The 26,527-nt window shown below is 39.2% G+C and overlaps 1 protein-coding gene across 2 annotated transcripts; it reads right to left on the bottom strand.

Annotated features, from left to right (window-relative positions):
- Positions 1-1,466: 1,466 nt before the first annotated feature.
- On the bottom strand, positions 1,467-21,997 carry LOC137084591 (alpha-2-macroglobulin-like). 2 transcript variants are annotated; one of them, XM_067450884.1, is made up of 34 exons: positions 21,844-21,997; positions 21,510-21,690; positions 21,269-21,425; positions 21,003-21,055; positions 20,244-20,264; positions 19,101-19,266; positions 18,937-19,021; positions 18,711-18,825; positions 18,507-18,627; positions 17,833-17,942; positions 17,573-17,743; positions 17,251-17,484; positions 16,933-17,145; positions 15,524-15,673; positions 15,299-15,424; positions 15,008-15,101; positions 14,309-14,411; positions 13,966-14,191; positions 13,769-13,895; positions 13,570-13,691; positions 13,420-13,471; positions 13,220-13,303; positions 12,960-13,136; positions 12,725-12,800; positions 12,439-12,595; positions 12,268-12,342; positions 12,030-12,192; positions 11,746-11,939; positions 11,441-11,653; positions 2,675-2,793; positions 2,387-2,468; positions 2,220-2,303; positions 2,013-2,118; positions 1,467-1,664 (listed from the first exon to the last, which is right to left on the bottom strand). In XM_067450884.1, exons 1-34 carry the CDS (start codon positions 21,927-21,929, stop codon positions 1,624-1,626), a joined length of 4,284 nt encoding a protein of 1,427 aa, XP_067306985.1. In that variant the 5' UTR covers positions 21,930-21,997; the 3' UTR covers positions 1,467-1,623. The 2 variants fall into 2 exon arrangements, with proteins under 2 accessions (XP_067306985.1, XP_067306984.1); XM_067450883.1 differs by lacking the exons at positions 1,467-1,664; positions 2,013-2,118; positions 2,220-2,303; positions 2,387-2,468; positions 2,675-2,793 and adding exons at positions 7,072-10,450; positions 10,545-10,650; positions 10,747-10,830; positions 11,034-11,115; positions 11,214-11,335.
- Positions 21,998-26,527: the final 4,530 nt, after the last annotated feature.

Here is a 26,527-nt window from a genome sequence, read left to right as displayed (position 1 = left end):
TTTTGTTTTTTCCTCACACACACACACACACACACACACACACACACACACACACACACACACACACACACACACACTTTAACAAAATGTACTCTATGAATGCACCACAAAGGTTTCACTAATTCACCCACACCAACAAACAACAACAACAACAAAAAATATATGTATATATTTGTTTTAATGTTCAAGGTCCCTTTTTGGGCACCACTTCTGTAACGGTGGCTACCTGAACTAAATAACTCAAATAATTTGTTTCAGGCGCCAGGTAGACAAAAGTCTACCAAAAGGATTAAAGTTAGTCAATTTTACCCAGAATAACTCAAACCACCAGTTACGAAAATATAATTAATCCCAGTAAATAATGATTTTATAATGAAATACATTCCACACAATTTCAAATGCAAAAATATGTATTGTAAAGCAAACAAGAAACACAAAAAACAATAGTCACTTAAATAGTATGCACAAATCAAACAAAGTCTTTGAAAGTGGCCTGCTGAATCTTAGTGTTCAATGTTTACGAGTTCATGTCGCCACAAAAGGAGGAAAAAAACAAAGACAAAACAATGTTGCCACAACACAGATTCAATCCCACACACAAAAATAAAAATAAAATAAAAATAACCCTTCAAAATCAGTTTCTCACGAAATTGAAAAACAAATCAAAACAAAATCAAGGAAGTCTGTAAACGTGTGTGTGTGTGTGTGTGTGTGTGTGTGTGTGTGTGTGTGTGTGTGTGTGTGTGTGTGTGTGTGTGTGTGTGTGTGTGTGTGTGTGTCAGGAGTGCGAACTGCTGACGGGTGATAGCGTGGGAAGTTTTCTGAGGAGTGCTTCGGGTTTTAGACAGTACCTGAAGATGAGTCGGCAGTTTTTTAACTCACACACTCTGTAAACAACCTCAGAGATCCAAAACTCGGCGAACAATCCGTCATTCGATTCCAAGGCAACTGGCCCTTGATGACGTGTACCAGCAGGTGGATCCGGCAAGACGCTCTGCAGGTAATCGCGGAGACAGGACGCACACACACAGCGAAAGTACTCGGCCCGCGACTCTCTGTCGTCTGTATTCATCAATGTTCAGTAAGTGCCAGTCAGACCCTCCTTTGGTGCATTAGCCACTCTTCCATTTAGCAAACACAGCGTGCACTTGGTTAAAAAAAACCCGCGACTCAACTACTGCCTCTATTGTTGACTATACTATCGCACTATCACCGCCATTCAACATGTCACGGTCACTTCCTTCCCACAGCTTCCACTTCCTCTTTTATTTCCGCTCGTGATCCTACTGATTGGTTCTCAGATGTGTGATATATAGAAGGAAAAAAAAGGAAAAAAATGTATATATATATATATATATATATATATATATATATATATATACGTATATATATATATATATATATATATATATATATATATATATACAACCGTATACAATTTGATTAGTCGTGTTCTCAAGAGACATAGCAAAAATCTGATGAGGATTTGGGGGTTTCAATCTGGGCTGATGTACTTGAAATATTTTTTGTCCAGGATAAACATTAAACATTATAACATTAAACATTAGAGTGTTTAAACATCTTTATCCAAGCTGTACTATGAGGTGATGCACTTCAGCAGCTTCATTCACAGGGGAAGGAGTATTCGGCCTCTGACTGATCACCTGAAGAAAAAGCGAGATGTTCACATTCATATAGCAATGGAAATCTGTAAGTGGATTTAATATGAATTAACAATGTGCATCACATGTTCAAATTAGTAGTATGTGCACATCCCAAAAGCTTTAGGCAGGTGCACGATCAGATAAAGCATTTTACTACAGAATAAGCAAAAGTCAACACAAAGCTGCTGACCCGAAGAAAGTTTTCAACAGGTCGAAACGTTGCACATTTTAATAAAGTGATTTTTGGAAACAGCAGTAGCAGTGTGCCAACTTTGGTTTGCTCTACATCACATGCTTGTGGTGTTGTATATGTTTCCTCATATATAGCACGGGCATATTAAATCTTACTTGTTTGGTAGTAATCGTACACTTTGACCACAGCTGGCTTGAGATTCTTTACTGGAAGAACCTGTTTCATTTGTATCTGGTAATTCAATGGACTATTTTTTGGGATCTGCAGGAGGAAAAAAAAACATAAGTCATGGACATTACAGATAAAATGTTTATGAATCAACCTAATGACATGAAAGCATATGAATGTTGCTGATCTCTCACCTCCTTCAAATAAACAATGACATGATCATCTTTGGAATCGACCCGCTCCACAAGTGATTTGTACGTTCCGGAAGAAGTCCCAAGCTGTGGAGAAGAAGTGATAGTTATTTTCTAAATAGGAAACACTAGAAATTGTACACATTTTGTGATGAATCACTCAAACGCACCATTGATGTATCAGCTGTGAATCCAGATAAGAGTTTAATATCCACAATGACCATGTTAGTTCTTTTCTGTAGACCATCATATCTGGAAAACAGCAAAGGAAAAGGTTTGGTTATTAAATGCCTCATATAAATTTACAAATAAGTGAGAACAAAAGTTTGAATAACTAACAAGACACAGTTTTCATCACTCATGTGATGTTTTTCAAGTGTTTAGTGTTGCAGTTTTAACTACTGAGATCCGCCTTTTCAGTTTGTATAGCTTTTGTGTCTATTAAGATGTTTTCTTACTTGACAGTGAATTTCAGATTAAAATTTTGTCCCAATGTTTTGCCGTCTCCCTCAATCTTAGCATCAACGCTCAATGTTTTAGCTTCAGTAGGAGTGGGAATGTTGTAGAACTGAACCATCTGAGAGAGTCAACACAAACAGAAATAAATTAATAAACCATGTAAAGCAGAATAATCAAGAGAGAAAGTGAGTGAGAGTAAATGAAGTTGAACGCATTGCAGACCTGCACAGACACACAGGTTGAGCCCTTCACTTCAAGGCTGTATTTGGCTGGAACGTTCTGCAGCTGCTTCTCCTGGTACAGTAACTTGTTGTCCTGATTGACATCAAAGTGGTGAGTGTCTCCTGCTGACTGTACAGTCACTGTGCTGGAGCCGTCAGAGCTGAACACTTTGGTGGCGTACAAAGACAGAGCCTGAAGAGCCACCACTGTGTCCTGGGAAATAAATGTGATCAGTACTGTCACTTTTACTCATTCACACCAGCACATTCAGCAATAATGTGTTTGATTGGAGTAGTTTAAGAAACATGTGTGGAGAAGAATCCTCCATAGGCATTCTGCTGCTTCACAAGCCAGCGGACAATCCTGTTAGCATAGCCCAGATCAGCTGTAGTGACTGAATCTGCAGTGAGAGCAGCTAGCAGCACATATGAGCTGATCTCCACTGCCAGAGAATCAGAGTCAAAACAAAATGACAGAGGGTTCAAAGGTTACTCACAACAAAGGATATTTCAACACTTCCACTTTATAACGGCATTAACACATTAAAACAAAAGTGTATTTATACATCAGGGACAATTGAACTGGCCCATACTTCAGAATATCTTGTATTTCCGTTAACACAACACAAAATAAACGATATATAAAATTAGCAGGGGCTACATATGTAAATATGTACTAGGCCTACTTTACCGACAAGACAATGAAATGGGAAAGACAATGTTGAGGGAAAAAAACTAATAAAACACCTGCCACAGCAGAAAATTCGTCTCCCATCTGCCATTTTTAACGGTTATGCCACGCCCATCTCGGGAACTTGGGTATCAAATTATTTCCGAACTTCCCAGTGGTAAACACGACATCAGTGCGCGTTTTTCCGATAATTCCGATAGCATGAAGGCAGCATAACTACAGTAACCCGATCCCAATGGATGAATCAATGTCTTCTGAAGTTAAACGATAAGTGTTTGTAAGAAAAATAACAATATATCGCATCCGACCAGCAGTTATCTGCATGTGCATGCAAGGGTTGATTTCACGCTTGACGTATCTTGAACGATCTTGAAGCGTGACGTGTGCGCGCCGAAAAACTCTGGTCATGTGGATGTCTGATGCTGTCTGGTTTTTTTAATGCTCACAACAGTATACAAAAAATAACATAATATATGATAATAGCAATTAGAAACAAACAAGAATAAAATACAAGCGATGTCCGTTCTCGCGTGTTTCAGATGAAACGTGCATGAGAACGTCATGAAAGCTTGAAGCGTCTCATGCACGCGCTGGTAACAGCTGATCGGATATGAAACGATTACTGAATTATGACAGCATTTCTTGGTGTACTACTTTTTCTTTTAATAAATAATAATAAAAAATGTCAAGACATGGGATTCATCCTAACATCCATCAATGGAAACGAAAATGAAGAAGAGGAACAAGAAAAGAAAAATAAGAGAAAGGGACAAAACGTGTCTCTTTCTGTCAGGACTTTATCATCTGAAATGAAAAGTTAATTAAAAAAAAAACGAATACGTGTTTTTTTTTTTTTTTAAATAAATATCTATGACTGATATCAGATTGTGTATGTGTTTTTATTGTAGGCCTACTTACCCTATAACTGCAAGAAACAAGAGGGGAACAAGAGCCACTTTAATTTACAGCCTGCACATTACTTACCCCGTAATACACGAATAATTACCCCTTAATTAAAAAATACTTACAGTATAAATCATTTGTTATTTTTCCTGATAGTACCCCTTTATTCCCCGAATATTATATATTGTTCCCTTATACCTACACATACTTACTTACACTATAACGTAAAACCATGCCATGTAATGACAAAATAACTGCTTGTCAATTACTTTTAAAGAATATGAGTGTACACTGTATAAACAAGTTGATACATTTTTGACCTTGGAATGACTTGAGCAATATACTTGGTCATTGACTTAATTTACATTTTTGGGTGAACTAACCCTTTATGTCATTAATGACTCACCCTAATGTCGTTCCACACTGTTAAGACCTCCGTTCATCTTCAGACACAGTTTAAGATATTTTAAGATATTTCAAAAATATATGTGCTCAATAATGTATATTTACTTTTTTCAAGTTATAAAGTATTCTCGTAAGTTTATAATATGCCATTGAAAATACATACGGGTGAGGGGTTCGAATTCCGGTCGCCATGTTGCCCCTCCATCTTGAAAGTACATTAGCCAAAGAGGGACATACCCGTAAATTCAAGCTTTGCCTTTCGCGTTTTAACACTCGATGGCACTCATGTGCTGCGTTCCAGTTCGTTTTTATCATGCCCTTCACTCGCAAACTTCCCTCCGTCTCATTCACTCGGATGTGCGTCATTGCTTACGTTGCATGAGTGCCCACTACTGGCGGAAACTTTGCAATGGACTGAACTGGAACGCCCTAAGCCCTTGATCACTTTGAATCCACTATGGAATTGATTTATTATTATTTTTTTCTTTATGAAATTGTTTACTGCAGCATTCTATATGTATATGGATGTGTTTGGGTTGTTTTAAATGTTTTTAAAAATATCATAGAGTTGTTTGTGGTGGGGTAAATTAAACGCGATATGTGGTGACGTCAAAATCGCGTTGCATTGTGGTAGGGCTGGACGATATGGCCAAAATTCATATCACAATATTTTTCTTAATTTCGTTCGATACGATATAATTCCGATATCGATATGAATTATATAAAAGCTTTTAAAAAAACTACTAAGAACTGCCACAAAGGATGTCTGTACCTACAAACTTCTGAAAAATGTATTTGCCAAGTCTATGAATAGTCCTCCTATAAAACTATATAATATTTTAGAAATAAAGCCAGTACAAATAAATGAATGTTCACCTTTTATTTGTATTTAGCCTTTATATGAAAAAGAAATGTGAAATCAACATCAAATAAACATAAGACTCTCACTTTATTAATATTAATATCTTTAAGTTTAAACTATAATATAGGATGATTATATTATTCTTAATATAGATTAAACAAAAGTGCTTCAGCCAGGATTCAGCCTGACTCAGAATATTCTAGCGGATGGATCTGCTTCAGATGGTGGATCTGCTTCACAGGGTACAGTGCTCCTATGCCGCAGACGCAGTTTATTGAGCATTTTCTTTTAAGTTTTAAATTTCAGTGAAGAACAATTCATAGCGCTCTATTTTCCATTTATGCAAAACTATAGCATATATTTAATGCTCCAGTTATTTAATTAAAAATGCAGTAAAAAACGTAATACAGTGAAATATTATTCTGATCTACATCATCTGTTCACTACGTGAATATATAGTAAAGTGTCATTTATTTCTGTGATCAAAGCTGAATTTATCATCATTACTCCAGTCTTCAGTGTCACTCATCATTTATTAGGATTTGATGCTCAACAAACATTTATGATTATTATCAGTGTTGAAAACAGTTTTGTTGCTCATGATGCTCCTTCATTGCTTTCATATATTGTCGCAATCGTCTGACTGTCGTCGTCACCTTTCAGCTCATAACGATTGTTTTCCTTCCGCTGCAGCTCCAGCGCGACAGTAAGTTTCTACGAATCCGCTTTTGGACTTTCTGTGAGAGCGCCCTCCTCATATTTAGATACGAATAAAATGACAGGTCATGCATAGATTATTTTTTGTCTCTGAAATTAAATCTTGATGTATTCACGTTGGTTTCTATGTATACACTTGCCCGTCCCATACGGAAATGTAATATATGTCTATATATGAAATATCAATATATGTGATATATGTGATATATAAAGTAAAAACATATATGAAACATATTAGAAATTGGAACAATTCCATATATTGACATATAAATGTATCCCATATATTATATATGTTAATGTATGTATTATACATATATTGACATATAGGTCTCATATATGAAATATCCTAATATGCTCATATAGAGTAAAAACATAAATGCACATATATGCACAGCATCAGAAATTCCATATATTGACATATATCTTTAGTCCACATATTATATATGTTTAAATTATATATGTGACAAATCATTATCACTATCAAATGTCGTAGAGTCTTAAAGTCTATACTATGTATAAAACAAATGACATTTAAAATATAAAATATTTATAATGTTACTTATTGTCAGGTGAGGCAAGAGATGAAGGACTCAAGGGTGCAGAGGTTAATGGGCTTTTTATTAGACATCAAAAATAAACAGTCGAAACAATCAAACCCCTTCATGCTTGTAACTGGCTCGTCTTAGTTTTTTATACAATAAGAAATCCTAAAAAAAACAAAACGGGAATTCACTTTAGCCAATAGTTTGTGTTCAAACTAACTGTAAGATTCTCAATGAGGGAGTGAAAATAAATTGTATCTATTTAACCACTGAATGAGATAACATAGTAACAATTAGCACATGGATGGAAATCCAAGACAGCATTGTGAATATCAAAGCTCAACACTTTAAGTAAACAAATAAACAGTAAATCAATTCCAAACCCAAAATACTAGTGATACACAAACAAAACCCTGTACCAAACAATTCAAAATGCCGTAGAGGGAAAAGAATATACAGTCTGCAATGCAAGTCTCTTATATGAGTGTTGTAGAAGTCCCAGTCCAAGCAGGCAATGAAGATATACAATCCTAAATCCTAGATTAGGCACTGGCACAATCCAACACAGGTAAGAAGTAGGTATCAGTGCACTCAAGCCCCATTACAGAGTCCTCTGCCAGCTTCTCTGCAAACTTCCAAACACTATGAATTAACATTTTTATGGGTACATAAAAATGTGCATTTGAACAAGTTTGTAAAGCATTAGAATGTACAATTCACTTAACTCTCAAACACAATGTGATTCCAGGCATTTTCACCCATGCTCCATTGCCATGCCTCTCCTCTATGCTACTCGTAACCTTAAAACCACTTCCTCCATTTGTTGCCCTCTAGAGGACAGGATGAAAAATGTCGCCAGAGTAACCGTTACAATCTACACAGAACAAAACATGAAAGTACACGCCATGGCTAATGATGAGCACAAGCCGCATGCTAAACAAATAACCCTAAACACATGGACAAAAGAGTGTATTCTTCCCAAGCAAAATTAGATGCTCACACGAGACCAAGCGAATGCTCAAACTGTACACTTACAACGGGGAGAAAAACACACATGGAGCTTTTAATGTCCGAAGCCTGAACCAAAACCAAATTATGAAATGCCAGGATTCAAACACCACTATATAAATCCATATAAAATTCTATACAAGCATACTGAATGTTTGCATATATTATGTTTAAATAAACTTACATATATAAATTCGACATATATTGTTTACATATATGGCATTAACATACAGTACCATATAAAAAAACCATCATATAAATAATTTTAATATATGTATATATAATAATTGTTCTATGGGTATTTCATACATGGTATAAACCTATATCTTCATATATCGTGAGAATGTATATATGCGCTAATAATGTATTGCCTTATATGAAACATATATGACATCACTACTCGGATATAGGGACATATATGTACATATATTACATTTCCGTATGGGTGACCTCAAGAAGCGCGCAATCAACCGAGGTTAGAGAAAGCGGTCTTTTAGAGTCCCTGTTAACTTGCTCCAGGTAATGCCATTTCGAATCCCGCTCGGAGCGGGTCGACTAGGACCGGTGAGACCCAGTAAAAGTGCGGGGGATGAAAATACACTTTATTAAAAGTGCGGGGGACACGCCGAACCACTTCCACCCCACTGAATTAACGTTAGTCTTTCTTCTCTTATCAACTATTTCTTTCTCCTTACTTGTGGAAGTTCGTTCAGTCACATTTGTGTTGCGGTCAGGGAAACTCTTTTTGTAGCTAAAACTTGCCGCGTTGGATCTATCACTCAGCCTACTACTGCTGAGCACTGACTGCGTTTCTGTGGTGTACGTCATCCCACAAGTAGCCAATCATGTTCTGCTCTTTCTGACGGCTGCGCCCTGAACGTCAGTCAGTGAGGAATGCTGTAATGTATTTATCAAAATATCGGAAATGTGTTTAAAAATCATATCACCGTTATTGAAAAAAATTATATCGCGATATATATTGATATTGAATTATTGTCCAGCCCTACATTGTGGTATATGAAGCTGCCTGAAGTGTACATATGAAGTAGACTCGCTCACTCGGTCAAAATCGAGGGAGCAAGGGTCTGTCCATATAAACTTCCCTTGTCCATTTCACGAGTGGAACGCACTTCAAAATGGCGGCGGGGATTCCCCCAAGGGGAAGTGCTTAGAGAAGTTTTCAAGTGCGTGTCTTAAAGTGGAGTGGAACGCAGCAATGGCAATTTTTAGGTCGGGCAGTTCAGTCTGGCCTTGCTCCATAGAGGAGTAATTATCCCCGAACAGAAACTGTTCGGACCAATGAAATCATCAGGAAGGGCTTTAGACGATGATGGACAGATGATCAACAGTAACGTAATCATCCACGTCAGGGGCTTGGATTATATTTTTTCGAATCCTAAACGGAGAGCTTGTTTCTATATGCATTCACCTTCACAATTTCTCTCAGAAATGATCATGTTGGGTAAGTACTCTGTGTATCATTAAATTATGTTATTTTTTTACAACACCGGCAAAGATCGTGTATTCCAGCCTGATACCAGCACGCGTGCAGACAGGGTACCCAAGTTTTTACAACAAAACCCACCAACTACTAGCCCTAAACAATAGCTTCTCGAGGGGTTCTCCGGGGGGAAAATGGCGTTTGAGGGGTGAAATGTGTGTTATTTTGGCAAGGTTGCCTACTAAAATTCGCACTCCTGGGTCTATATATCACATAATAGTCGCTTCAACCCGTGGACATAGAAAACAACCCGCGGAGAAAAAAAACGCGGACTTGGCAACACCATGGGCAACACAGAGCAGTTGAGCTCTGTTGACATTTGACAATGCGTTGCTTCGTTGCTCTGATTGGTTGTAGGTCTATCCAATTGATGTCTTCTCTGGTTCGGTTGAAACACGCCCCATAATCACAGCCCAATGGAGCAGTTTCAGACTCATATTCTGACTAGAATTAAATATGACCACGTCAGGCTAGGAATCGAGAGGAACAGAAACTAATATTCACTGGATTGTCATATACCTTTTCACCGCTAGATGGGGGAAAATATCACACAGTGTAGCTTAAGTGCAACATCCATTTAAAGTGCACTATTTCAAAAAAAAAATCTGGGTGACTAAACTACTTTATTTAACCTATAAATTGGCTTAGAATAGAGCATTAGTATGTGATTTGAAAAATATCATTTCTGACACTGAAATATGGTATGTATAAGCAACTACAATTCAAGAACAAAAATACAAAAAGCTCAGTGTTTTCTGGTTGTTTTGGTTTAATGAAACAAAGGCTAATCAGCAAACCAATTTGCCCAGAAAAAAAACTGAATAAACACATTTAGTCAGTATTCAAACATATTTCTCCAAGCTGCAGAACTGAAGCATGACACTTCAATCACATTGGGATGAATACTCTGTCTCCGACAGATCACCTGAGGGAAATGTTGATAACGAGACATTAGTTTAATGCCAACTGATACTTTTGAATAGAATCACATAATAAAAAAATGGCACACAAAATCTTACTTGTTTGGTAGTAATCATACACTTTAATCACAGCTGGCTTGAGATTCTTCACAGGAACAACCTGTTTCAATTGTAACTGGTGACTGACTGGAATATTTTTTGGAACCTGCGGGAGGATAAACAGAAATCATGGAATGTACTGAAGAATTTAAACTAAATGTGAATGAATCATCTTATCATATGAATGTTACTGTTCTCCCACCTCTTTCAAATACATGATGACATGATCATCTTTAGAATCGACCCGTTCCACAAGTGATGCGCTTGAAGTGCTTCGAGTTTCAAGCTGCGGAAAAAGTCATTTAAAAATAAATAAAAATAAATATATGATTTGTTACATGCCCAACCGAAGAGCTATTTTCTGTAAGCTATCATGCTGTTCAACAAGAAGTGAGCAGGACAATATCGGCCATCTGCACCATCTTACAGTAGATTGACAGTGACAGTACAGTAAATCTATCATGAATCGCTTCACATAGTCAAACGCACCATTGATGTATCAGCTGTGAATCCTGATAAGAGTTTAATATCCACAATGACCATGTTAGTTCTTGCCTGTGGACCATCATATCTGAAAAAAATAAATAGGAACCATCAGAGTCCATTTTGAATGAAGTTAAATATCCATAACAAAAACCATGTCTTATTGCATAAATTTATTGTTCTTACTTCACAGTGAAATTTAACAATAGGTACTGTCCAAAAGTTTTCTTGCAGTCTCCCTCAATCTTATAATCAATGCTCAATGTTTTAGCTTCGGTAGGAGTGGGAATGTTGTACAACTGAACCATCTAAGAGAGTCAACACAGGCAAAAATAAATTAATAAACTATGTCAAAGCAAAATAATCAAGAGAGAAAGTGAGTGAGAGTAAATGAAGCTGAACGCATTGCAGACCTGCACAGACACACAGGTGGAGCCCTTCACTTCAAGGCTGTATTTGGCTGGAACGTTCTGCAGCTGCTTCTCCTGGTACAGTAACTTGTTGTCCTGATTGACATCAAAGTGGTGAGTGTCTCCTGCTGACTGTACAGTCACTGTGCTGGAGCCGTCAGAGCTGAACACTTTGGTGGCGTACAAAGACAGAGCCTGAAGAGCCACCACTGTGTCCTGGGAAATATATGTGTTCAGTAATGTCACTTGTACTCATTCCCACCAGCACATTCAGCAATAATGTGTTTGATTGGAGTAGTTTAAGAAACCTGTGTGGAGGAGAATCCTCCATAGGCATTCTGCTGCTTCACAAGCCAGCTGACAATCCTGTTAGCATAGCCCAGATCAGCTGTAGTGACTGAATCTGCAGTGAGAGCAGCTAGCAGCACATATGAGCTGATCTCCACTGCCAGAGAATCAGAGTCATCAGCAGATGCAGACTGAGACCAGTGGAGATGAGGCCCTTAAGAACAAAAGACACACACACATGACAAAAAAAACAATAGTACAGTCATAAAAGACAACAGAAAGTCATCAGAAACAAACCTCTTACCATCTGAAATAGAAACATCCTCCAGTTTCTTGAAAAGCTGCTGTCGAGTGGCCGTGTCTCTAGCCAGACTGAAAGTGTAGGCGAGCAGAGCGGTGGTGTAAGTGTTTTTGACATCCTCAATGACGGACCTCAAACATGACAAACCTTTAGTGACGACAGGATCCTGTGACAAAAACAGACGCTGTGATGCTGTCATTTTTCTATACGTTTATAATGTGTTTCCTGTAGATGAACTTACTGTGACGGGAGTTTCCAGTTCAAGCAATGATGCAGTAATGTAGGCCGTCATGGTCACATTATCATTCACTCCACCCTGGAATATATGGGGAAAAGAAATAAAGACAAATACCCTATTTATGCTTAGATCTGAGAACTGGTCACAGAAAATGTTAAGAAACAGGCAAAATACCTTCATTCTGTTGTTGAACAATCTTCCCTGTTGGATAAAACAGCCGTCTGTATCCCGTCTGCTTATTAACCAATTCTTTGCACTCTGAATAATTTGTGGATCAATGAATATGTATTTCTGTGCTTTGCCAAAGGACCTCAGCACAAAGGCAGTCAACCTGGTGGTGTGGAAGACATAATAAAATGTGTATTTTATTTCATTTATTCATAAATCTCAAAACAAATAAGTTAAACAAAGAGAATAATTTATTTCTGTTTAAAAAGAATAATAGTGAAAATATATTTACCATGTATTCCCACTCCCATAACCAAATGTGCTGTATGATCCATCAGAATGCTTGTAGTTCATTTGTCTCTGGTATCCTGTTTAGTGTGATAATGGTTAACACTTCAGCAGTTTGTTTGGGTTGACTCAATCTGTCTGATTATTCAACTTTACTGAATGACATTCAGGTGTGTTCAAATTTTTTTTAATTTGGTATCAAGTCTCAGTATTTTCTTGACATGATTGATGTCTCTCACCGCTCTTCAGGAAGCCTGTGGCTCTCTCTCTGATGGCTGAGGTGAGCTGCTCCGTGTTCTCCAGATACTGCAGAATGTAAATATTGGGAGAAAGAACAGCCATGTTTTGCTCTCCACAGCCGTACGGCATCCGTAATAATCCGTGAAGATTCCTCAGTGCCCGACCCAATATGTCTCCTATAAACCATAAACAAATGAAAGTCGCTAGAATTCCAAACCCAATCTCCTCATTTCTGATTGTATATGTAAATATAACTTACCAATGACGGAAACAGAGGATCTGGCTGATCCCTCTATCACATCTTTAGGAAGAGTCAGAGTCACTTCCTCTGAGAGACTGTCACCTATGAACCAGACAGACAGAAAAACATGTCAGATATCAACAGAAAAACACTATGATTTAATATTAAATCAGATCTGTACATTTTAAATCAGTTTTAAATATTCTCTGTGGACAAACCATTTGGACACAGTAACCAGCTGCGAGTCTCTGTCTTTTCAGTTCCTTCCGCCTGCAGCATAAAACAATCACATCAACACATCATACTTACATAAGCAGCATTATGATCATGGGTAAATGATGTCTGAAATCTGTTTCATGTGCACTGACCTGTACGAGCAGACTTCGTGTGACCGTGTCAATGCGTCCTCTCTCTGGGACGCTCACAATCTCATTGTCACACACAGTCTGGGATGCCTCTGCTTCTGCACTGACTGTAATATTCATGACTCCTACAACACAAGACATGTACGTGAAGATACAACAGAACCAAACACTGAGAAACAATGATTCAGACAGGAAAACTCACCAAGAACAGAAGGACTGAGGATCCATTTAAAGGTTTTTCTTCCGTTAGCACATAGACAGGATGAATACTGATCATCAGAGGAGGCTTTGAGAGTGTAGTCTGAGGAAGGAGCTGGAGTCACTTTAACCTGTCAATCAACCACACATGATTAGAGACATATTTGATATGATTTGATTAGACTGAGTCTGAAATCTCACCATGATGCACTTGGACAGATAGTTGAAGACAGTGGCCTTCAGCTCAAAGATCTCCCCACGGATGATGGAGTAAGGCAGAGAGAGCTCCAGGAAGAAGGGCTGGAAAACTGTCAGCTGAGCCGGAGGAGCCAGACCCAGACCTTCAGAGGACAGACAGAAGGCCTCCGTCTCCCAAGAGGTGATGGTGTCAGGAACCGTGACAGGAACCTGAGCTGATCCAGAGTCTCTGTTGTGCAACACAGTACAGTAAAATGGAATGGAAAGGGGTTTAGTAATGTTTAGTTTTGTCTTACAAACTCTGTTTTGTATCCTTGAATAAATAGTCCTTATTCCATTTACCTACCCCACTTCACTGAGTTGCCAGATCCATGTTTCTGGGAAAAAGGTGCGAACTGTTTCCACAGGAGGTGGCCTGCCTGACACCCCAAACATGTATTCTCGAGTATCTGAATGTGTGCAAACAAACAGTGCTCTCAACAGGTGCAATTGATTTTTTAGTGAATTCACCTGTATAATGTATTTAGTTGTCCAAAATGCTTTAGTTTGTTTATGCATCTGAATCAATTTTAAACTGTTAACAGGACAAGGTGGATTTCCAGTTAGGTACATTTTAAGGCTGAAATGCACTACACAAGTAGCCAAAATTCAGTGGCAGTCGGCAGATTAGAGTTGACAGATTTGAGATTTCACAGAAAATCATGTAGTATATAATGAGCACATTTTTTTAGCTTAGACTATGATTCCATCCAGTTGTAGGATATCAAAATGTTGAAATTTTGAGCTGATTTTAAAATACATTGTCAATTGTCATGTACCCCCTTGCAACAAGGTGCATGTTTGTGTGAGTTTGGACCAATTTGAATGTCTTGTTTTGTGTGATCCTCAGTTGTTTGGTGTATGATTCCCAGTTTTTCTCTGCAACAATTTACTTAGTTGTTAAGTGCATGATGCTTAGTGTTTTAAAATCAATTGAAAAATTTGTGTAGTGTATTCTAGCCATTAAACACTTCTGCAATTGTGTGTAAAAAAAATAAAAACATACTTAATAGATAGTTTCTGTGATAAGTAATTCCACGGAATTTCAGACAAAGGGGTTGTCTCACAAGCAAATTCGTAGCCATCTTCAATCCCACTTTCTGTCAGAAAGCAATTATAAACTACATGAAATGTAAAATGAGGATTCAATGTTTAAAATAAAATAAATTAAAGTATACCCCTTGGGCATAGTGTAATACCACAACAATCTGGATTTCTGTTTTAAGTGTTTTCATTATGTACTACTTCATCCACTTCATAAATAACTTATCTAACCATTTTATTAAAAGTTTGTTACCTTCAAGCTGTCATAAACATGGTCTGGTGACACAGCTCGGCGAGGTCTAACTTCTAGGCACTCTGGTGTATCCACAGCATTATAAGGATAACTTGATACTGACTGTACTGGCAGCAGGTTAAAAACCTATTAAGGTAACATTTATATTCAGATTAAAAACAATCTACAGACTTCTTGTTATATTTTTCTCTAGACAACTTTTGTTTTCATTTGATACATCTACACCTTGTCCGCATCCAGACGTTCTCCTGACTTCAGGATCAGGACGCTCTGATCTACAGCACTGAGGCCGCACAGTGAGCCAGGCTGAGCTGAGAGCTGGAGAGTGTTTTTCTCACCAGGAACTGCTTTATCAGGAGAAAACTGCAGAGACACCTGTGAGAACAACAGAAGGATTTGTCATTTATTACAGAACCAGAACGACTGTGGTCATGTAAATGGTCATTTTTGTTCCATTAATTTTGGTTCACTCTACATTGCATCAGAAGCTGATACTATGGAAACACCTTTCACAGAGAAATGATGAAGCCTGATTGAATAACGCTGTTGTTTTGGTGGCCAGTGGCATTCAAATGTGAGAAACATGGATGGGGCTTACTCCTTAAATAAAATGGCATTGAGCGAAATTGTCTCATACACAAGATCTTCTACAAGAAGCCTCTCACTGTGATTCATCACCTGCAGGGGATGACAATTCTACACTGATCCCCTTAGCCTTCTCGCGAGGATAGCTTTAATGGAAAAAGCTAACAAGGCCTTTGCTACCTGTTCAGGACCAATTGAGCTCCTGGCAGTTGTGTCTTCTTTCTCAGAAGATGCGTTCTAGGGAACCAAGTGAGAAGCAGGAAAATACTATGTCAAAGGTGGAGTCAGACAAAGGGGACTGGTCTTATAATGTTGGATTTTCACCACAGTTGATGGAGCAGGCCACCAGGATTATTTTAAACTTCCCCCCAAGCCATCAGCGGCCACCTTCACACTTCTGCATCTCTGGGAGTCAAGTCGACAGTGCAGCACCCCAAAAAGTCCTGCCGCACAACTGCCAACATCACTGGAAAAGACTAAACTGTGCAGCCTTGCAGACCCTCACAGACCTCAAAGATTCAGAAAAGGCAGACCTCTTGAACATGTGCTCTTGGGTAACAAGCTTGGAACATACTCTGCAAGAACAAAGAAATTTGTTCGTTTTCTTGAGGTGGCAAGAACACGAACAAAGTTCGTTCTGGCCAGTACATTCCATACTTCACGAGAAAAGCAGGTGCCGACCATCTCAGTTTCTCCGCATTAACCACGCCCGCATTAAATGTATGACCAATCACACAATAGTTCTCGGACACTCGCAAGAAAAAAGTTCTGCTCTGGCGACGGGTCGAGAACAAGCTGCGAGAACTCCCAAACCAGGGCTGCGAGAACTTTTTTCTCTGTTCCTGCGGAGTATGTTGCAGCCTGCGTAACCGTAATCCTATTTTCTGTGCGTGAACGCCATTAGCTGTTGTAAGAACAATAGCGTTATTCAATCAGGCTTCAGTATTTCTCTGTCAGCTTCTGAGGCAATGTATATTTCCCTCTTCTTGGGTTAACAAGGTTAACCTAACAAGGTTATGTTAAGTAACCAGAGAAGTTTTTATACATGCCTTGTTTTTGAAACACTTTTCAACATCGAAATTTTTGCTACTAGCAACCACATTTTCACTGGGCAGAACACAGTATGCCAGAATCTGCAGAACAGGAGCCAGATCTGCACTAACAGACAGTTTGAATGACACTGTGCCAGTTGCTACTCCATTTGAAGACTTCGCTTCAACCTTCTCATATCCATGATGAACGATCACTCCTTTGGACAAAACCTGAAACAGACAGGTGACACTGATAACAAACTGACTCGTGCAGCCAAATATTACTGTTAAACAAAAACATCTCTGTAATAATGTCCATACTGCACATGTTCTCACCATATAGACTATGTCAGTTTTGAAGTCTTCAACAGTCTCACCAACAAAATAATACTTGATGGTGGCTGTAAACTCAGAGTCACACTTTAATGGTTGCTCAGTATTCTCTATAACCAGTTCACTTAGTGTTGGGGTGTATGGAGTGGCAGGCTGGAAGAGCTGAACTGATTTTTCTTCAGTAGAGAAGTAAAGCACATTAAAACGTTGAAACTGAAACACTGGATATGCACTAGCCTGTTTAACAAAGAATGTGCAGTTATTTTTCATGTAACAAAGACATAAAATGATCAAACACTGGATGGATGAGCACGGATTATCATACCATTAAGTTAATATCACTTTTAGAAAGATTAGACGTATTAAGAGAGAAACTGGCTAGTCCATCGCTGTCTGTAGTCAGATTTAGGAGCAGTTTTGAAGCCCACTTTTTACCCTCCAAAAGATAAACCTCTTTGTTTTGAAGAGGCCGTCCATTCAAATATGCAAGTTTGATCTGTTCAATGTAAAAAAAAAAAAAAAAAAAATTAAATCAGACTACATTTTTATATTTAATAAAAATTAAAAGACACAATTCAGACATACCTTTCCTTCAATAATCGACCCATGTTGATAAATTTCAGGTAACTCAGTAAACGTAGCTTTACCACTTTCATATGTTAGACGTATAGTTTCAGACCTCTCCATTGTGGTTTCTGGGGGGTTAATAATATGGAAACACTTTAAAATATGGGTGCACTAATATGCATTAATGCATGTTTAATAGAGTCTAATACTAGATGTTGATAGGGAATTAATCAATGGAGATACATTTAATTCATAGCAATTCGTATTTGACCTAATCTATTAATTAGTCTAAGACTCTTTCAGTCTTCTAATTCTTGTTTTGTTTTTGCACACAAATATTATTCTCGTCACTTCATAACATTAAGGTTGAACCACTTTAGTCACATGGATTATTTTAATGCTGTCCTTACTACCTTTCGGGCCTTGAAAGGCCTATGGATGGTTCAGAAACCTCTCGGATTTCATCCAAAATATCTTAATTTGTGTTCCAAAGATGAACAAAGGTCTTACGGGTATGGAACGACTTTAGGGTCAGTAATTCATTCATTTTAATTTTTGGGTGAACTAACCCTGTCCATTAGATAAGCATTTAATGCATCTTAGCGCACTCATGCTGTAAAGTGTTAACAATATTTGTATATTAGCAAGTGGTTGTGCGATTCAAGTGTCCATGTTCGGCTCAGATCTGTCACCTGTTCCTTCTTCTGTTACATTCCCTTTTACAGTAAGATATTCTTCCAGATATCTATCATTTTTAGAGTTAAAAAAGACTGATGTGTCCAAGGTAAAGGAGGCACAGCCCATCTCACTTATCTGTATAAAACAAACACAGTCATTAAAAAGAGTATCTGATCAAAATGTGTTCAAAAACATACAGTAACATATATTGTTCATACCTCAGTGGTTTCAATTAAACATTGTGAAATCAAGTTGGGCCGAGAAATATATTTCAGAGGTTCCCGGCATACGTTCACCCATGCTTTACCAGCCACTGGTTGTTTAAATGTGTATCTATGGAGTACATGCTTTGAGTTTTATTTTTGAAATAGTGCTTTATTATAGCATATTATAATAAAACACTAATATATGCAATAAATTGCAATACAATAAACCTTTACTTACTTCCCGCAAAGCACTATATTCATGTCGCTATCACCAAAACTTATTTCTTTTGGAGCTTTCATGGTAACTTCAAACTTAGGTAAAACTAGGAAATAAAATACAGGTTTTGAATGAGGATTAATGAATGAGCGCTCTCAAAAACATTCTGTTACATTGTAACTTACCATACTTTTTCACCTCAAAATTATAGTTGATCATTCGTTCACCAATAAAAGCCTTCAGTCTGTAAATGCCTTCACGAGCCTCTGGGTTCAACTCATGAGAGAGCTGCAATATCCACCTTGTTGAGGAAATATTTGTCCACTGACCAATCCTGTTATATTGGCTGTCCTGTTTGATCCCAAAGAACACACAGTTCCTGACAAGTCACCATGAAATCAAAACTTGCATCTATTATTTTATATTGAAATATTTATTACAAATGATTTATCTATGCACATCATTAAATTTTTACATAATGTACATAAAAAATTACTCCCTTTTTTGCTTTAAAAATGCTCATCAGAAACCTATGGCTGACGTCACAGACACTACGTCCATTGTTTTATACAGCCTATGGTTTGATCTCTCCTTCTTTAACCCTTTAGTCTTTGTTTTCTTTCTTTCCACATGGCAATCACCCGCAGCTGATTGTGCTTTGCTACTGTGTTTTGGAGCCCGATCTCACGAAAATGCGAATAAATATTAAGAGTGTGCAATCTTGTGGGCGTGCATATGATACGTGGTTTTCCGCATGCATATGATACACACTTTATGGCGTATTATAAGTACGAACCACCCACCCTACCACACCTAACCTACCCAAGAGCGTGTCATATGCACACCATAAAGTGCGTATCATATTCACGCAAAAAACTGTGTAGCATATGCACGCCAAAACTCATTTTGGTGTATCCATTCCATGAGATTTCACACTCGTACTATTGATACGCATTACCATGTGATTGTGTTAGTGTTTTGTGCTTTCCACGTTTCACATGTGCCCATGTCTCAGTCCTGCAAGTCTGTCTGTCTCATTCCTTAGTCTAGTTTTGTACTTTGAGTTTAAATAAAAGTTGACTGAGGATCTGTCTGTCAATTCCTAGTGGACAAAATCAAGTCCTGTCCTTACACTTTTTCTTGTTGAAGAAGCTGTTTTACTCAGATAAACGCTACAATAGGGAAGAACTATTGTTTTTTTTTTTTTCTATTTAATGCAAGTTTCACAGTAATCACTGATTAATGAATAAATAAATGTAAATACAACAGAAATTTGAAATGCAAATGTTGTATATCATAAATGGCTATGTAAAAGAGGTTGTGCTTACCTCCAGCACGACTGCACTGTACTAAAAACAAGAGAATACATATTAATAATGTAACAGAATGCAATAAAAATGTCAAACTATCTATTGTGAAAATAATAATTTTATTGCTTAAAGTAAGGGTGTCCAAACTGTGTCATGCAGAGTTTAGCTTCAACTTCAACTATTTTTTGGTATAAGACCTTGCCCCCTAAACCATCAGTCACTCTTCCCTACATTACTCCACTAATACACGTCACTTGATAGAGTGAATTAATTAAATGGATGAGTGAAAACAAGTGAACAAATTCGAACAGCTGTTGAGTGTACATCGGCTGTACACGTGTTATTGCAGTGCAACGTGGGATAGAATGAGTGCATTCGATAACGCCCACTATGGTTTCGAAAACCACTACAAATGGCTGTCCATTTGTAGGTGCCGATTTTTAATTTAGCCCTTGGTTCATGGGTGTTTATTCGGGGGTTGAAGCTAAACTCTGGCCCTCCAGGAGCAAGATTGGACGCTTCTAGTTTTCTACACTCTCAAAAATGCTGGCTTAAAAACAACCCAATTTCAGTTGAATATGGACAAACCCAGAAATTGGGTTGTTTGAACCCAGTGAATGCACTCCTTCAAATAATCCAATTTATGGGTTTGTCCATTTTCCATGTCCTTGTCCATGTTTTTAACCCAGCATGTTTTAGAGTGTAGTAAGTATTTGGTATATGGTGTAGAGAGAATAACTACAAAAAAACTCTTGCTTTTACTTAAAGGACACAAACCTTCTGATCAAAGGGTACCAATTTTGTATCCAGGGTGACAACTCTGAAATTCACTGTTAAATGAGAAATGTGTGATAACATGAGATTATGAGATCACAAACTTTCCACTTGTCATTTCTGAGAAATGCCAAACTTGTCTGTTGTGATTTGGACATTGCTAATGTTCTTTCATTAACGACATCCTATAAAAGTCATGAACAGTGTTAAACAAATTAAACCTAAGTATTTATTCATGGAACTTTAAATCTCAAACATACAGAACTCACCTGTTTGTCCTGGAATATAGATGGGTTTATCAGTCTGGATAAAAGTCAAAGGGTTGTAACGTCTAAACAAGACTTTTCTCTCTTGGTTCATTATGAAGTTCTCTCCCTGAAGTTCAACCTTCATTGTCTGCACTGATTCTGCTTTTACCTGAGGTGTCTGTTGGGACACAAGTTATATCAAACCTTAAGCACAAATGTTCAATTATGTGGGAATAGTGTGGGAAAAGACTTGACGACAAACCTGAAAGTTAAAGCAGCGATGAAACTCTTCCTCAACTTTCTCCTGTAGCAGTAAAGTGTTCTGGTTACCATGAACCAGATGAATGTTCATGACAAGGCTTTCATTGGGCTTGAGAAGACTTGCACACAGTTTGGCCTCAGATCCCGACTCGATGACTGCAGGAAATGTCACCATGAAAGACCTGTCGAGAAATATCAAAGCTCTGCGACATTTGTATTTCAGTGCAACACACTGTGTCTTAATCAAGAACATTCAGCAAACAGCAAATTTGTGGCACAATCCATTCTCTATATTCACCATGATTTATAAACAGATACCATTCAAAGTTACTTACGGCCCTGAGGTTTGTCCATGTACAGAGAGGAAGAAGAAAGAAACTAAAAGGAGCCCTTTCCAAACACAAAGCTTGCTGAAAGCCATGATGAAGGCTGATGCAGAAACACACTATCAACACAACTTTGACTGTGTCTTCATTTTAAAGGGCACTTGCATAAAACAAGCTATTGAGAAATTATTTGTATTAAAATTAATGATTAATTTATTGAGACTTTGATAAACATTATTTACATTTGTTAGTGCTTCGAGACATTGTGCAAAGGTCCTATAAGACATTTCTTAACTCCTGATATCATTCACAGAATAGACTTTTCAACAACGACTTTTCATTAATTCAGATGCAAAGCTGATACCTACATGTTTATGAAATATAAACAATATAAAATGTATAAACATATAAAGAGATTTCATCCGTATTTAGTTGTAAATGATAATGTTTCATCACTGCACTTATGTCATCAGTGAAAAACCATGGTCACTGACCTGTTGGCCCTGTTTACACAGTAGATATCTCACACCCACTTTTATGTGTGAGAGGGGCTACTGGTCATTCTGTATAGATCAGCTGGAACAGTGTTTCCTAACTATGTACAAACTGTGCTGTCAATATCATAAAATAATAATAATAATAATAATAATAATAATAATAATAATAATAATAATAGACTTTATTTTATATAGCGCCTTTAAAATGTATCTCAAAGCGCTTCACAAAACATAGACATGCAAAAAAGTAATAAAATACAAAAATACAAACATGAAATGTAGGATTAAATAACAATAATACGGCAATTGAAAACAATTTATATAAAAGCTACCTGAAACAAATACGTTTTTAGGGCAGATTTAAAAACACTAAGTGATTACGCTTGTCTAATCTCCAAAGGTAGGGAGTTCCAGAGTGTAGGAGCATTTGATGAAAAGGCCCTATCACCCTTGGATTTAAGTTTAGTTTTGGGAACAATTAAAAGGCCAGCTTCTGAGGAGCGAAGTTCACGTAGAGATGTTTAATGTTAAATGTTAAGTCATAGTCCTTAATTTGTATTTTAAGTAATTTTCAGTTTTACACCTTAAAGGGACAGTTTACTCAAAAATTCTCTCAACTCACTTTTTACAACAAACTCACTACAAACTCACTTTTTACAACCTTTACTCAGGGACAGTTTACTCAAAAATTCTCTAAACATTTACTCACTCTCATGGCATCACCGATATACTGTATATGACTTTCTTTCTTCAGATAAACACGAACAACTTCTTTAAAAAATAAAAAAAAGGTTTTTAGAAAAAAATTATAATAATAGGTGTGTTAAAGCCACAGTATATTTTGAGATGAGATTATTAATGTTACTGTAGTATTAAACAGAGCAGGGCCGCTCTGGGAGGTCGCTGGAGCGATTGCTAATGAGAGATGAGTGCGACACGTGGCTCAACAGCAGTGGAACTTTTATTATGCCACAGTTGCCACTTCCGATTCTTCCATTCAAGCGTATGTGAGGTAACTGTCAGGATGCACACACTGGACAATGTTATGGTGAATACACAAGACATTTATTGAACCACAGGACGGGGAGTGGAGTGTGAATGGGTAGATCGATTATGGCTCAGTTTTACGGAGAATCTTGGAGATAATGGCAGGATGCACAGAGACAACGGTGGAGGGACTCTGATGATGGGGAAAGACTGGAGACACAAAGGAAACTCTGGAAACAGGTAATCGCTGGAATACTGGTAATCACTGGAGAACAGGTAAGTGGGTCTTTCCTAGTTTGTGGTGAGACGCTGACTGAAGGTGAGTGCTGGGATTATATGGGGAGCTGTGATGAGGTGACGAGATGCAGGTGCGATTGATTAGTACCCGGGTGACTGTGAACACTGAGTGCAGGAGGTGAGAGAGTCTGGCAGAACTGTGACACTACCCCCTTCTCCATGGCCTGCTGTAGCGGACCAAGGACCCCGGCGTCGTGGTGGCCAGCCGTGGGGACGAGAAGCAGGTCGAGTAGGATAACTGTGATGGAACTTGGAGAGCAACGAAGGGTCGAGGATGTCGTCCTTGGGAATCCACGACCGCTCCTCAGGTCTGTAGCCTTCCCAATCCACCAGATATAAAAGACGACCACGTCGACGTCGGGAGTCTAGAATCTCATGAACGGAGTAGATGGCACCAGCTTCAACTGGTGGCTCGGGGGGTAGGTTATCCTGGCCAGACTCTGTGGAGGGAGAACTCTGAGGAGGGTAGTGAGGCTTGAGGAGGGAGACATGGAACACAGGATGGATTCTGCAGTGAGGAGGTAACACAAACTTATACGTGACAGGGGTGACCTGTCTTTTGACCTGGAAGGGACCAGGGAACCGAGGACTCAGTTTCTTGCAGGGCAGCTGCAGATGGATGTCTCGGGTGGAGAGCCAGATGAGTTGTCCCGGGTGGTAAGTGGGAGCCTCTTGACGTCATCTATCCGCGAACAGGGTGTGTCTGCGCACTGCCCGCTGAAGATGGTGGTGAGCCTCGTCCCAGACCCTCTCGCTATCACAGAACCAGTGATTGACGGAGGGAACATTGGAAGGTTCACCGGACCAGGGAAACAGAGGGGGTTGAAAACCAAAGATACATTGGAAGGCTGTGAGACCGGTGGTGGGTTGATGGAGGGAGTTTTCGGCATATTCGGCCCAAGCGATGAACTGGTTTCAGGTGTTCTGGTGGCACTGGCAAAAGATCCGAAGGAACCGGTTGATCTCCTGCACCTTCCTCTCGGTCTGTCCATTGGCTTTGGGGTGATAGCCGAACGTCAGACTAACCGTGACCCCCAGGAGGTTGAAGAATGCCTTCCATACGTGGGAGATAAACTGGGGTCCGCGATCAGAGACAATGTCTTCTGTGATACCAAAGTTACGGAAAACCTGACCGAACAAGGCTTCGGCCGTCTCCATCGCGGTGGGGAGTCCTTTCAGGGGAATTAATTTACATGCCTTGGAGAATCTATTAACTACGAGGAGAATACACGTATTACCGTCAGAGGAAGGAAGGTCAGTGATGAAGTCCACCCCCAAGTGAAACCAAGGTCGTTGTGGAATCGGGAGAGAAAGGAGTTTGCCAGATGGTTGATGGCGGGGAACCTTGGATACGGCACACAGTTGGCATCCTCGGACGAACCGTTTCACATCCCTTGCAATGCCAGGCCACCAGAACTGGTGTTGCACAAGCGAGAGAGTCTGGGCGGTTCCCTGAGTGGCCAGTACCCACGGATGAGTGGACAGATTCCAGAAGGTTATTGCAGAGAGTTTGAGGGACATAGCGTCGGTCAGCGGGGCACCCCGGCGGAGCAGGTTCAAGGCGAGTGGCCTCAGCCAACTGACTGTCGAAATCTCACTGGATGGGATTGAGAAAGACACTGGAAGGAACAACGGGCTTGGTAGTTTCAACTACATAGGAGGGAGCGTAGGGTTGAGACAGCACATCTGCGCGTATATTCTTGGTGCCTGGGCGATAGGAGATGTGGAAATTGAAACGAGTAAAGAACAAAGCCCACAGGGATCGAGTCGTTTAGCCTCTTTAAGGTACTGAAGATTCTTGTGGTCGGTGAACACTACAAAGGGATGACGTGCTCCTTCCAACCAGTGTCTCCATTCTTCCAGCGTGAGCTTGATGGCAAGTAGCTCCCGGTTGCCAATGTCGTAATTTTGCTCCGCCGGGGACAACTTTCTGGAGAAGAAGGCACATGGAAGAGGCTTGGCTACATTCTCCTGCTGCTGCGATAAGATAGCTCTAACTCCGGTGGTTGATGCATCAACTTCTACCCAGAACACCTTGTTCGGGTAGGGCTGACACAGGAGTGTAAAGGCTTCCTTCAGGATCTGGATAACCTTCTCAGCCTCTGGATTCCAGGCTATAGTTTTTGGTTTGCCCTTGAGGAGGAGGTGCAGTGAGCAGGCTTTAGTCTTGAATAAGCCATCGATAGAAATTTGAGAATCCTAGGAAGCATTGCAATTCCTTGACTGTCGTAGGAGTGGGACAGGGAGTGATAGCGGCAAACCTTCCCCTCATCCATCGAGACACCTTGGGCATTTACATTATAACCCAGGAACTGTACGGAGACACTTCTTGGCCTTCAAATACAAGGAGTACTTGCGGAGTCTTTGGAGAACTGGAGACATGGCGACGATGTTCGGCCATATTACGAGAATAAATGAGGATGTCATCGATGTAAATAAGTACAAAGTGATGGAGAATGTCTCGGAACACCTCATTCATAAAATCTTGGAAGATGGACGGTGCTTTGACCAGGCCATAGGGCATCACAAGATATTCGTTGTGCCCCGAGGGAGTAATGAAAGCTGTCTTCCACTTGTCTCCTTCTCGGATACGAATTAGATTGTAGGCACTGCGCAGGTCTCACTTGGAAAACATGGTGGCCCCACGCAGATGCTCGAGGGCGGCTGGAACGAGGGGAAGAGGATACCTAAACTTCTTGGTTATCTTGTTAAGAGCTCGGTAATCGATGCATGGACGTAGACCGCCATCTTTCTTAGCCACAAAGAAGAAGCTGGAAGCAGCAGGAGACGTGGGTGGTCGAATGTAGCCTTGTTTGAGAGCCTCAGCGATATACTCTTCCATGGCCTTCTGTTCAGGAATGGAGAGTGGGTATACATGACCATGGGGTACTGGCTCACCCGGTTCCAGGTTG

Source organism: Pseudorasbora parva, chromosome 8, assembly GCF_024679245.1.
Source record: "Pseudorasbora parva isolate DD20220531a chromosome 8, ASM2467924v1, whole genome shotgun sequence".
NCBI classification, from domain to species: domain Eukaryota; kingdom Metazoa; phylum Chordata; class Actinopteri; order Cypriniformes; family Gobionidae; genus Pseudorasbora; species Pseudorasbora parva.
Note: the sequence above shows the minus strand (reverse complement) of the source record. Positions and strands in the feature narration are given on the sequence as shown.